This window comes from Dromiciops gliroides, chromosome 5 (genome assembly GCF_019393635.1).
Source record: "Dromiciops gliroides isolate mDroGli1 chromosome 5, mDroGli1.pri, whole genome shotgun sequence".
In the NCBI taxonomy this organism is placed as follows: domain Eukaryota; kingdom Metazoa; phylum Chordata; class Mammalia; order Microbiotheria; family Microbiotheriidae; genus Dromiciops; species Dromiciops gliroides.
In genome coordinates, this window is record NC_057865.1 from 154,849,387 (window position 1) to 154,863,603 (window position 14,217).

A 14,217-nucleotide genomic window follows, 5' to 3' on the forward strand; every position below is an offset into this window, starting at 1 on the left:
AGAGGTGAGGGGATTGGAAAATGCAGGTATTATAAAACAAGATACATCAATGACTTTTATCTTTAAAATAACAGTGGGGGCAGCTAGGCGGCACACTGGATAAAGCACCGGCCTTGGATTCAGGAGGACCTGAGTTCAAATCCAGCTTCAGACACTTGACACTTACTAGCTGCATGACCCTGGGCAAGTCACTTAACCCTTATTGCCTCGCCAAAAGAATAAATAAATAAATAACAGTGACTCAAGTTGAAATATATACACATAGATATACTTCAATACATACATATAGGTATGTTTTCTTTTCAATTCTTAAATATATATATATTTTCTTTTTAAAGGGAAAATTTGCTGTCAAATTAGTAAAAAATAAAAAATCTAAATAAACTAAAAATAAAATGCCCATAAAGGTGTGGCATAGGGTTTTTTTGGTTTGGTTTGGTTTGGTTTTTTGCAAAAGTGGTACTTTTATTATATCTTGATTGATCCAAAACCATTCTAACATATTTGGTTATAATATCTACTATTAGAAAACCAGGAATACAAATTGACACTTTTTTTGTTTGTTTTTCTGCTTCCTTATTATTGAGGCTATCAGTAACATAAGAAGAAAAAGGAAGAATTTATCTTGTCTAAATTCGTAGATTGACATTATTTTAAAGGGGACAGAAATCGGAATATGCAACTATGAATCTTGTTTTTTGAACCTCAAAGATTTCTTCCTCAAGAGCTATTTATGGGAAGATCTTATTGTCTTCACAGCTACCAACTACACAGCTACCTGTCTTCTTAGACAGGTGCACATAGATTTTATAGTATTTTGTACTTAAGCTCATGATGTCTTTCCTTCAATTTTCTTTATCCTTAATGCTCCCTGTTGATTCCAATTCACACCAATTGTATGAATAAAACACAAAGTCAGCAAGACCACATATATTTTCACACTTGTAAGAAAGCATGTATCCATCCCTTAGGATATACTCTGAGAGCTTTTCCCAGTACATGTCCCATTTTCTTTTCTGTACTCACTAGCACACACTGATGAAATTCATTTTCCCTAGACTTTTACCACAATTAAGGTTTGAATATGTTCTTTTTTATTAACTCAAAATGTCAACTATCATTTCAAAAGCAAAGCTAATAGAATGAAGGTATGTCACAGCCTCAAACATGAAATTTTATCCTGGCCATATCTCTGACAAAAGCAATGGCTTCATCTCATTGGAATCTACATGCTCCATTTTTTGCTTGATTAGGATATATGACTTTGCCCATGATTTTTTATAATGCAGAATACTTTCAAAAGTTTGGCTTGGGAACATCATTGTAATAATGATTGTTTAAATCTTAAGCACAATCCACTGATTGTTCTGTGAAAATAGTCACTTTGCAGTTATTTGAGGAACAGAAGACTCAAGAAAATGGCCAGCAACAGTCACATCCACCTGAGTTTTCACTTGTCAGACCTAATTCCCTTATTTTACCTCCAATTCACAAAATCTAGATGGGGATTTATGACCCTGGACATAGTTACCATTAGTGGCCTAAAATTCTGTGGATCCAGTCAAAAGATAGAGTTTTAAATTTTCAGCAATAGTATGGCTAGAAATTGACTGACTCTTTAAGAATGCCTCTTTGTCCTGGCTTTATTTTAAAATGCTTTTGTATAGACTACTATTTCTAGAAATTTAAAAGCAAAGAGGAAGACAGTCCCAGAATGATAATTTGATGTGGTATCTTTAGTGGGTAGCAAGCTAAGGGGAAATGTTTTTTTGAGAATTCTTTAAAGTTTTTTTGGATTTTGCAGAATTAAGCATGTCTGATGCCAGAAGGGAAAGGGTCTTCAGAAGGATAGATTCAAGATGAAAAATATAAGGGGAATGAGCAATGAAGAAAGCTCCCAGGGGAGAGGCTCAAGAGTTTTAGTGAAGATTTAGCATTAGCAAGGAGAAAGGGCCACCACTTCCTGAGATTGGAAAGGAGAAAAGTAAGGGTAGATAAAAGGGAGACTGGAGATGTGGAGAATAAATAAGAAAGCTCATGATAGATTGCTTTAATCTTCTCAGTAAAATAGAAGTCAAGGTTATTTGTTGAGAGAAATGGAAAATAAATGTGAAGTTGAAGTGGCTTTGGGAAAGAGGAGGTTTGAAAAATTCCCAATAGGGAAGGAGTAAATGAAAGAAGAATATGAAGAGGTGAGGGCTCAGTGGAGAGACAAACATGGCAGAAAGACCACTATGCCATTCCAAAAAAGCACCTGCCAGAGGAGAAACAGGATACAGGTGGTCAAGGGAGAATTTCACTTGGGATATAGGAAGACCAAAAGATTCTAGTCTATGACTGACATTATCTTCGTTGTTTCATGGGAACTTTTCATTATTCCTCACTCATGGTTAAAGCAGCTATATCAGGAAAGAGGGCCAGCCCTTAAGGAGTCAAGTCTCCTCTCTTCCTGTAAAGAAGCCCACAAAATGACCTCTCAAATATTTGGGAAGAGACGAAGGTAGAGGAGGCAGGGAAGTTTGGTGGTAAAGAAGACATGTTGGAAATAGTTGCTGTTCCATCTAGGATGAATTGGAAAATGTATGGGAGAAGTAGTGGTAAGCTACTGTGTCACAGGAGGTATTAGTGGTCCAGATCAGGATAAGCAACCTGGATAGCCATGTTGCAGATTTTGAGGGGATTGATTATCATTGGAAGAAAATGTGGCATGGAAATAGTAGGATGGAGGACTTCTAGAAAAGGAAATGTGCCCTCTAAATTTCAGCATACAATGCCAAAATGATGGTGACTCCACCCTAGTAATACTGGCAGACTGTCTGCATTTTTATTGGAACCATAAAAATAGTTTCATAACTTCCTGTAAACAGATTAAATAATTTAAGAATAGATAAAGAGGAGCTAAATAGCAGGATGGCCCTAGGTTGATACTTATCAGGAAAAGAATATTGTAAGTACCTAGGGTTAAATGCCTATTGTTAGTAGCAAAGCTCTGAAAAGAGTGAAATAAAACCAATATAAGGGTGATAGACTGGGAAATGGAGAGCCATCAAAGGAATGATGGTCTTGATGAAGATGAAGAATAGGTTCAGTATAAATGTGGCATTAAGAGAAGTAAAAGACTAAAAGATAAAGACCATTCAAGTGATTCTCAGAATTAAGGTTCTTAGAGGGGAAGTGGCTTGGGATGATTGTGAGGTCTAAATTGTAACCACCATTGGACATTTCTTATAATTATAGGATTTAGAAGTGGAAAAGCCCTTAAAGATCATTTACTCTAAGTGAATTGCCCATAGTAACATAGTAAATAAGTGAAAAGGCTAGTATTTGAAACGTCATATTCTGTCCCATAACCAGGTAAGCAATACAGTGGATAGATCACTGAGCTTAAAGTCAGGAAAATCTGAGTTCAAATCTTGCCTCAGACATTTACTAGCTTTGTGACCCTGGACAAGTCAATTAGACCTTGCAATCTCAATTTCCTCATCTGTAAAATGAAGGGGTTGGGACTCAATAGTCTCTAAATTCTCTTTAAGCTCTAATATATGATCCAATGATACAAATCCAATGTTCTCTTCATGCTAATGTGTCATGCTAATGCTATGATAGATTATGGAGTTGAGGAGATCAAACTTGGAGTCCAGGGAGTTCAGTTGTCATTAATATAAATATTTAAATTAGTGGGGTTGCTAATAGTGATTGGAGTACCAATAAGATTGTGATCTATCTGCTAAACATAATTAATGAAAGTGAGAAAATGACTTAACAGTTAGTCGATGACATCAACAATACCTTCAAATAGGCTTTATGAATAAATTATGTGAATTTCAAAGGAGAAGACGCTAAGTGATGGCACAAGAATGAGGATCTGATGGTTACCAAGGGAACAAGACATATAACAATTCCTTCTTCTATCCTTGAAATACAAGGGCCACCATTGGAGAAGGGAGCATGATTGAGGTATCTTTGGGAGCAAGATGAGCCAGTTTTCTGGAAGCAGAAGTATAAAGAGAAGACTGAAAGAATGAAAGGGAATAATAGAGTTGGGGTTCCACATAGCAGAAGAAGCAAAAAAAAATTTCAGGGGGGCAATCTAAGTTAGAAACTTCTGTTCTCATTTATTATTTTAGAAAACATCTTTATAGCAGCCCATAATTTTGGTAGAATCATTTGTATAAAGAAGCTACAGAAATCCCTTGAGGGACTAAGTTCTCTAAAGATAAGGGGTTACAATGTAACACATATAATAGACATATCCTGTCTAAATATTTACAATTCACATCTATAATTTTGACTGCTTTTAAAGAAGCATTCATTTTACTCCAGTTAGTGAAGAATATGCTACTCTTTAACAGCCTTTACCTGTGAAACACATTTTATAAAACTCTTCTCAAAACATACAGTTGTCAAAACATGAACTTCAGTTCAAAAATGCTTGCAAACACATGTTCAGCCTGCGTGACTGATAGTACAAGAGCAACAAGACTAATTTATATCAACTAACTAACACTAAATTGCTGGAAAAGAGAAATCTCTAAACCAGTTTTCTTGAGAGCAAATCAAAATCCTACACAAAGTTCATAGGAGCAAAGGGCAAATTTTTGCTGTTGACCCACAGAAAAACACAAAATATAAACCATTGTTTAAAACAAAAATAAAGCAAACAATCCAGGAATGCTTTGTGTAACTGAAGGGGGGGTTCTTTTTTTTCTTTTTTTGTTTCCTCTGTTAAAACATTTCACCCAATACCCAAACATTTAAGTTAAAGGGTATAAATATATTTGAGTGGAGTAGAAGACATATACTTATAATGTAATCTTTACTCAGCTGTTGTTTCTGTGAAAGTAACTTAAATCTCCCTTTGAGTGTATTTTTAAAAATTATTGTGTAAGGATAGCAGGCTCATGAGCTTTGATAATAAGACCTACTCTGAGTCACTGTCTAAACCACTCAAGTTACCTTATTCAATTTCTTTCCACAGAGTTTTTTTTGTTGGACTGGTTCCTTGTGTTTTCCAGACATGATTAGGCTATAGTAAGGGGCTGTAATACTGAGTCATTATGTGGACTGATGAGGACTTCAGTTCACAAAGGACACATATGCAAGTGTTCACCATATAGAAGTATGCCCTGGCAATGAACAGCTTCTGTGGTTTTAGGTTTCTGTTAACAGAAGACATTATCTGCCTGGTGTTATTCACTGAGCTTGGAAAAGAACAATTAAATCACAAGATAGAGAAAAAGTTAAAATATATGTGGTGTCCTGTAGGATATTCCAAGGACTCTCTTATCCATGGGATGGCATTTAAGGACCTTCCAAACACACACACACACACACACACACACACAAGTTTTTTTATTATTAAAGTGATTTGAGGACAAATTTTGTATTACTTGGCCCATGAGTGTTTTGTGTTGCTTGCCCCCGGCACAGAAATTGCTAGTTATTGCTCTGACTAAAACACTGGAGAAGGGTAAAAGACACTTAGATTTTTTTTTTAAAGAGAGAGAATGGAAATTCTAGGTGAACTTTGCTTCATAGCAAGACATTAGAACAAATCATTAAGGAACTAATTAATGAACATATAGAAAAAGAAATAGTGATTACAAAGAGCTTCATTAAAACATAAATCATTAAAAGGCAGAATTGACAATGAAAAGAATACAGAATCTGCAGTCTTAAGGTCTGAGTTCAAGTCCCATCTCTTATGTCAACTATGTCCTTGGGCAAGTTCCTTAATTTCTCTGAATCTGTTTTCTCAAATATAAAATAAGGGGTTGGATTAGGTAGCTTCTAAACTCCTTTCTAGCTCCAGACCTCATTTCAATTGACAGGGTCCTCAACTTGTTGACCAGAACAATTGTTGAAATGACTTAGATTTGGGGAAAATATTTTTGAGGACTCTCGTGCTAATCTTGTGGAAAGGAAGGACACATGGACAAATCAAGAATACAGATGGATTGATTCAGAAATGAATGGCAACCCAAAGAATAGTGGTTAATAGTGTGAGGTCACTTTGGAAAGAGATCTCTAGTAGTGTATTTCAAGTAATCTTTGCCCTTTGCTTTTTAAAATTATAATCAGTGACTTGTATAAAGTAATCAATGACATAGCTAATGTGTTAGATGACAGGAATCCAAAAAGAACTCAATGGCCTATAACAATTGGGTTGAATCCAGTAAAATGAAATTTAATGGCATGTATGTTGTCTTACACTTAAGTTCAAAAATATTAATTTCATAAGTGACTAAATAGCAATTCATCCGAAAATATATGGAGATTTTATTTGACTGCAAACAAGGGCTACCATCATTTCCAAAAAACTAAAGTTCAACCACATAGCAAAGGAGAGATGCATGGTTTCAATGTTACCAGGGGTGGGGGCGGGGCTGGGGGGGGAGAACATACTAAAGTAATACTACAAAACTATAATCAAAGAAATGTATCTCTGAAAAAGTTGAGAAAATTTTGTAGTGAAAGTGAAAGATAACTCTGATAGGTAGCCTGTGGGCACCACCAGTACCCATAATATGCTATCTCTTTGACATTTATGGGGAGACATGGGGAAACATTGCACAACATGAGAACATTTAGAATAATTTTTATCTGAATCAATGGAGGAAATGTAATTGATGAGATCACAGTTCTGCTGAAGTATCAAAGTAAATTAAATATGCATCAATGTTGTCATATGGTAACCAAAATATCTCATGAAACATTAGATTGTTTTAAGAGAGGCATAGTATTTTCTAGGTTATATGACTGGTCTAGGAATTTTCTCCAGTCTCAATTAACTCTCACAATACTCTCTAAATGAATAATTGTGTTCTTGAGATACAGCAATTAAAAATCAATCCACAAGACAAGAAAATATGCTGAATAATAGCCATATGTATTAACACTGGAGAAATCCTTGACCTTCTAATCTTTAACTTAGTCAGCAAGATTCTGTTGCCACCTTCCATGTACCTTTGAGCTTAGGCTTTGGGACTCAGAAAAGGATTCTCTTCCTGCTTCAGAAACTCTGAAGGGAAACCTCACTGCATGCCTAAACTTCACCCCCTTTCAACAAGAAATAAAAAATTGACTATAATTAGCCACATAAAGAGGAATGACATGAGAATCAAAAAGAAAGGCAATCAGGATTCTTTATAGTTGGGGTGACCCTGAGATGAGGGAAACCCAAAATTGGGGAGACTTTCCAGATTATCCATTGCTACCCTCCTTCATCCAGGAAAAAAAAAGGCAAACACTAATTTAGTCAAACCAGAAAAAGAAAGAACCAGAGTCAAGGAGTCAAGGACAAGAGGCCAGCCTCAAAAGGGTACTGAAATCCAGCTATAGCCAGCTCTGATCATGGCTAGTGAAAAGTAAATTCATCAAAATGGAAGGAGGCTGAGGTAGCTTAGAAATCTACTTGCTAGATAGAATAATTACCATCAAAAGTGGGGGGGGGGCAGCTAGGTGGTGCAGTGGATAAAACACCAGCCCTGGATTCAGGAGGACCTGAGTTCAAATCCAGTCTCAGACATTTGACAATTACTAGCTTTGTGACCCTGAGCAAGTCACTTAACCCTCATTGCCCCACCAAAAAAATAAAAGAAAAAAAAGTGTGTGTGTGTGTGTGTGTCTGTGTCTGTGTCTGTGTGTGTGTCTGTGTGTGTGAGGAGGGGAGGGGGAGAGAGAATGAATGAGAATATATGTTCAGGACCAGGTAATTCAGATAAGTGGTAAGACAGCTGGCATTTTATGTTCATTTATGAAAGCCACATTTTAGGAACAATATGGCTAAACTAGAGAGCATCTTCAGAGGATGACCAGGAAATATTCAAGAAACCTCTATTGTATAAAAAAATTGTCAAATAACATTTCAACTAGATGATCTACAAGGCCCCTTCCCACTCTAAGACTCTGTGATTTATCATCCATAAGGCAAATAAAATTTGAATACAAGTTGAATGACATATGACTGCTGAAATGTAGTTCTAAACTGGGGCCTCAAAACTTCTTAAACAAAGCAATGTCATTTCTCCCTCCAGATAGATACTCAGGCAGACTAAAAGATATTCCACTGTAAACAGTCTCGTAATTACCAGAATGTTGATAGTCACAAGAGCAGAACTACTTCTCTGTCTGAGGGGATCAGGTTCTATATCATTGTCCCCATCCGTTACTCTTACTAGTAACTTGTACTGGGCTTGAATCTCTCTGTCTAATGAATCCAACAGTTTTATCATTCCTGAAACAAAAGGACAAAGAAGTCTGTTATATGGTTATCAGGAAATTACAATAGTCATCTAAGGTTAAGTCAAAGAAATAAAAAAATGTAAGATAAAAATGAGGATAACAATATCAACTTTATGATGTTATAAGGAATCAAATGATATAATTTATATAAAATGTTTGGCAAATTTAGAAATATATGATAAAATTGGGATTTGGGACTGGATCTATATTTTTACTAAGCTAAGAAACTCTCTCAAACTCTTTCTACCAATGTATATTTACAAATGCTCTGCAATTTTTGGTTTTAAGGAGTTGTCTGAGATACTGAGAAGTTAAAGGACTGAATTTGCAATCAGTTGGATCAAGGAAAAATTTTAAATAAGGTCTTTCTGACTGCAATGATAGCTTCTGAATTATTACACAAAGTTTTCTTTCTGTTCTTGTAATCTGGGGCTCATGCCCATTTGCATCAAAGTTTCCTCACTGGTAGACTGAATGTTTAAGTGACTTTACATATTTGCGTCTCATAAAGGCAAAATTAGAAAGAGTCTAAATCTTTTCATGTCTTCTCTCAAAGCCAGAAGCTAGAAGACTTAAAATCATTGAGTCAACATTCTATCTACCAATACGGAGAGCTTTAGACAAATGGGCATAAGGTCTAGGTTGCATTCTTATTCATAAAAACAAACAAACAAATATATTTTTCAAATGCTAATTTCAAATTGATGTTCTAATATTACCTGTGTTTGGTTCAATGTAAAATTTGGAAGGTGTTCCCAGATTACCTCCATCAAATGTATATTTTATGTTATTGAATGGCCAGTCTGCATCTGTAAATACAACTCTCCCAATAAGGGTATCCACGGCACTGTTTTCAGGTACACTGAAGGTGAAAGCTGGCATGTTACCAATTGGATTTAATTCATTTATGCGAGTCACTCGTAAAATAATTGTAATAGTAGCTGTGGGAAAAGAAGCATTTTTATTTTCTCATGTAGCTAAAGCATGAATCCATTTAGCTGAGGTTTTGCATTTTCTTAGTAAAAAAAATCCAAAAAATGGCTTTTCTTACATTTTAAAAATAGATTTTAAACTCTTATTTGTATAGGTGTACCCTATGAACTTCATTTTATTGTTTACTCAAATACATTGTTTTATTCAAACTAAGCATTTCATATTATTAATAAAACTTTATTTCTAAAATCATTAATCTGCATACATGACTTATTGCTATTGTACTAAGCATGAGTTCAAAGACTCCCTTTTTTTCATCTCTAGTTTTTTTTTTAAACTTCTCATTGGTGGCCTAATAAAGAAATAAGGAAAAGAATGCCCACATACAAAACTTTCTATCTTGAGTCTGGTTTAATTTATTCAAACAAGTTGAATTTTATTTAGATGGAGAACAAACTATATCAAAGTACAATTTATACACTTTTATACACTAAGTACATTTGTATACTTCATAGACTTGTCTCATCAAATGTTATTTCATTAATAAAATATGAATAAGTCACACCCTAAAGTCAATTCCTTATATAATATTCTTCAGTAAATTGCAGTAGACCAGTCAAATTCAGCTCTGTTGTCTAGTTTGAGGCTTTGTTTTTCACTTGGATTTGTTAATTATTGTAGTGAAATGTTTGGTACTTTCTATGAGACTAATTAGCCACCCCACTCACATCAGAAAAAAAAACAATACAAATTCCATTTTCTTCATGAAACCTGATCAGTCTCTCAGTATTGACTTTCCCCCTGAACTATTTTTCTTTGTACTTCTCTAAACTTATTCAATTCATGTCAATAAATATTTAGGAAAATGTGAAGCAAGAGAGAATATTTTCAGCTAAGAGATTCATGAAAGGCTTGATGAAGGGTATGGCATTTGAAAAAGAGGATTTTAATAGGAGAATTTGAAGGGGTGTGTTCCAAATAAAGAGATGGCTTATGAGATGAATAATAAGTTGAGTTCAAGAACAGGTGGTACTCCATTGTGGATGGAGTATAGGATGAGTAAAGAGGAGCAACATTAAATTAGTCTGGAACTAGATTTCAAAAGATTATGAGGCAACTAATGAATTTCCTTCTTTTCTTTTTAGGACATTCCTGTCCCTGGCATCTTTATAAAGTGTCCAGCCCATTGTCGCTTCATTTCTAGCTATTCTGTGGGTTCTCTAAACTTTTTTACTTCCTTCCCAATAGCCTTCCCCTTCCACCCACCCCTCTCCTTTCCAGTCCATTTTATCTATTATCTTTTCCAATTATAATTTAAGCTCCATGAGAGGAAAGGCTTTTTTCCTGGCATTTTTATCCCCAGAACTACATTGCATTAATAAATATTTTATCATTTTTATTTATTATCTATTTAAGCATCTATTCATGTGTGTATGTAGACCTTAGCTGTGTGACCCTGAAGGATTCACTCAGCCCCATTTGCCTCAGTTTCCTCATCTGTAAAATGAGCTGGAGAAGGAAATGGCAAACCACTCCAGTATCTTTGCCAAGAAAACCCCAAAAGGGGTTTATAAAAAGTCAGACATGACTGAAAACAACTAAACAACAATATCTATACATCCATCCATCCATTCATCTATCTATCTATCTATCTATCTATCTATCTGTCTGTCTGTCTGTCTGTCTGTCTGTCTGTCTGTCTGTCTGTCTGTCTGTCTATCTATCTATCTATCTATCTATCTATCTATCTACCTATCTATCTATCTATCTATCTATCTATCTATCTATCTATCTATCATATTGGGTGTTAGAGCTATGAGTGTCTTGTCTCATCTTCACACAGCTCCATGAGGATAGGTACCTTCTCTTATCTAAATTCTATCATCTTATTAAGGAACTGGAATGATGCTCAGCACACTATAGCTCCTTAATAGATATTTGTTGAAAAGAAATTAATTTACAACAAAAGGGAATCAAGTGAATTACTCCCTCTAGCTGCTTCTGACCCACTTAGCTGTTTTCTGGAGAGAAAAGAAGCATAGGATATTTTAAATCTCTTAGTTCAACTTCTACAAGTTCAAAGTTACTGTCCTATTTGTTGCCTTTCCATGCCAGTAGAGTTTGCTAAAACCTGAGGCATTGGTTATAAACAATTATCCTTTCCTTTCTCTGCATTGTTTAAGGCTTCCTATTTCCTCTTCTCTTTTCAAAAAGAGGGGTTTGAATTTTTTTTTTACTTTTCCAGTTGTAGAAAAGAGATTTCTTTTACTCTCTGTTTTCTCTTCCTTCCCTTTTTTCTTTTCATCCTTGTATTTTTTCTTTCCCTCTTAGTTTTCTTCTCTCCCTCCCTTCCTTCTTCCCTCGTTCCTTCCTTCTCTTTTTCTGCCCTTCCTTTTGTTTTTTCCTCCATCCCTTCCTCTCTTCCTTTTCCTTTTTCTTCCTTCTTTTGCTTATTTCCTCCCTCGCTTCCTTCTTTCCTTCCTATCTTTCTTGCTATCTTTCTTTCTTAGAAACCACGCCTAAAATCATCTGAAAATTATAACCTCTGACCATACATTGAAAGTTAGGGAATTCCTGGGAACTATGATCTCATTGATAGTCAATCAATAAATATTTATTAAGTGCCTACTATGTGACAGGCACTGTGCTAAGTGCTAGGGATACAAAAAAAAGGCAAAAAGACAGTCCCTTAAGGAGCTCACAACCTAGTTGGAGAAAATAAGCAAACAGATGATGATGATGATGATGATGATGATGGATGATAGATATAGAGATATGAATATGATTAATAATACAGCTAATATTTATATAGCACTTACTACATGTCAGGCACGGTTCTAAGTACTAAGTACTTTACAATTATCTCATTTAATCCTCACATCAATCCTGGGTGATATGTGCTATTTTATACCCATTTTATAGATGAGGAAACTGGGGCAGAAGTACAGTGACTTGCCCAAGCTTACACAGCTAGTAAGTCTCTGAAGCTGTATTTGAACTCAGTTCTTCCAGACTCCAAACCTGGCATTGTTCTATCCACTAGAAAATAATTAGAAAAGGAAAGGAACTAGAATTAATAGGGTTTGGGAAATGCTTCCTGTAGAAGATGGGATTTTATTTGGGACTTAAATGAAGCCAGGGAGGCCAGGAGGCAGAGATGAGAAATATTCCAGAAGTGGCAAATGGACAGGGAAAATGCCCAGGGATGGCTGCATTTGTGGGATAACAAGGAGGCCAGTTTCGCTGAATTGAAGTATACATGGTGGCAAAAAGGGCATGAGAATATTGGGAAGGGGATATTGGACTAGGGTGTGATGGTCATGATTCTAGAGATGATAGCAAACAGGGGAGTTTATTGAGGAGAGGAAAATTGCTTTGGTGGCTGAATGAAGAACAAATTGGAGGGGAAAGATACTTGAGGTAGGCAGAGCCCTCTAGCAGAACACTGCAATGGTCCAGGAAGGAAGTAATGAGTTCCTTCTCCAAGGTGGTAGCAGTTTCAGAGAGAAAAGGGGACTTATCCAAGAGTTGTCACAAAAGTAAAACTGAAAGACCTCCCCACAGAGTGACTATGAGGGCCAGGGGTGGGGAGGCATAGGATGAAAGATAGTGAGGAACTGAGGACGACATCTAGTTTGTAAGCATGGGGAAATGGGAGGGTAGTGGTGCCCTCCACAGTAGGGGAGAAGAACAGAATTGTGGGAAGGTCTAGGGGAAAATACAGTGAGCATACTTTTGGTCATATTGAGTTTAAAATTCCCATTGGACATCCAGTTTAAGAAGTCTGAAATCCAGTTTCCTGATCCAGGATGGAAAGCACTACACTATTTCTTATCTTCTAAACATAATCTTTCTTCCTTTAATGACTCTCCCACCCCACCACACCCCATCCCCAGTTCAGGATTCTTAAAACTCTCTGATGAGCTGGCATATCAGCTCTTCTAATATCTTAGTTCAATCAGTTGTATTGCCCAAACCCACCTTAATATCTCATCGATGCAAAGAACAAAGTTTATTAAAGCTTTTAGAATACAATTACTTTTTTTCTAGGATGTTGCTATAGAAAGAGCTGCACCCTGGAATAGTGTATTTTTGTAAAACTGTTTAACAACTTCCCTAGTTGTATGCTTATATACTCTCCAGTGCAGAAACCATCTAATCGAACTGTATTTTCTTCCTAAGAAAGCCCTCCCTCTCACCCAGAATTAAGGAATACCCAATTTTGGCTTTACTTTTGAATGATTTCAATGCTCTATTTCAACAAATAGGGAATTATACACCAGTTCAAGATCCAGATTTCCACTGGAGTGTGTAAATTTCATTTCTAAGGGTTATTGTGTTATATTTACTCAGGGCTTTAATTGGCAACTATCACATTTAATCTTGTTTGATATTTATCCTTCTTAATTTAAGATAGTACTTTTTTTTCCATGGGCATTTTTGTCTTGCGTTGAACTTAGACTTTAAGGCAGAGGTGTTTTTTTTTAAGGCCAACACAGTATTAAACAATGCCACTAAATACCTAACTTCTACTTGCTGTTGTTGTTCAGTCACTTTTAGTCACACCCAACTCTTAGTGACTCCATTTGGGGTTTTCTTTGCAAAGATATTAGGTTTGCAATTTCCTTTTCCAGCTCATTTTACAGATGAAGATACTGAGGCAAACAGGATTAAGTAACTACACAGATAGTAAGTGTCTGAGGTCAGATTTGAACTCAGGAAGATGAATCTTCCTAACTCCAGGCCTGGCACTCTATCCACTACGCCACCTAACTGCCCCTACTTTCTAGTAATAGATTTTGACATTTTGCAGTTTCTATTGAATACATTTAAAACAACTGTCAGTTTCTACTTATTTGATGACTTGTCTTGTTAAAAAAGGATGCTCATGGAGCATATCCAATATAGAAAAAAACAACAATGATACAGATATTAAGATAATATTTGCTGAGGAAAATACCCTACAACTTAGTTACTTCACTTCTTTGGCTATTATGAATGCTTCAACAAACATTTATGGCTTCTCAATATTTGATAACT

The 14,217-nt window shown here is 35.7% G+C and overlaps 1 protein-coding gene across 1 annotated transcript in view; it reads right to left on the minus strand.

Annotated features, from left to right (window-relative positions):
* LOC122728842 (cadherin-related family member 3-like) overlaps positions 1 to 14,217 on the minus strand; it is a 136,339-nt gene that overhangs the window by 59,678 nt on the left and 62,444 nt on the right. Inside the window, exons 16-17 of the mRNA XM_043967588.1 lie at positions 8,964 to 9,185; positions 8,091 to 8,236 (exon numbers count right to left, since the gene is read on the minus strand). Coding sequence (XP_043823523.1) covers positions 8,091 to 8,236; positions 8,964 to 9,185 — 368 coding nt within the window. The remainder of the gene's footprint in view (positions 1 to 8,090; positions 8,237 to 8,963; positions 9,186 to 14,217) is intronic.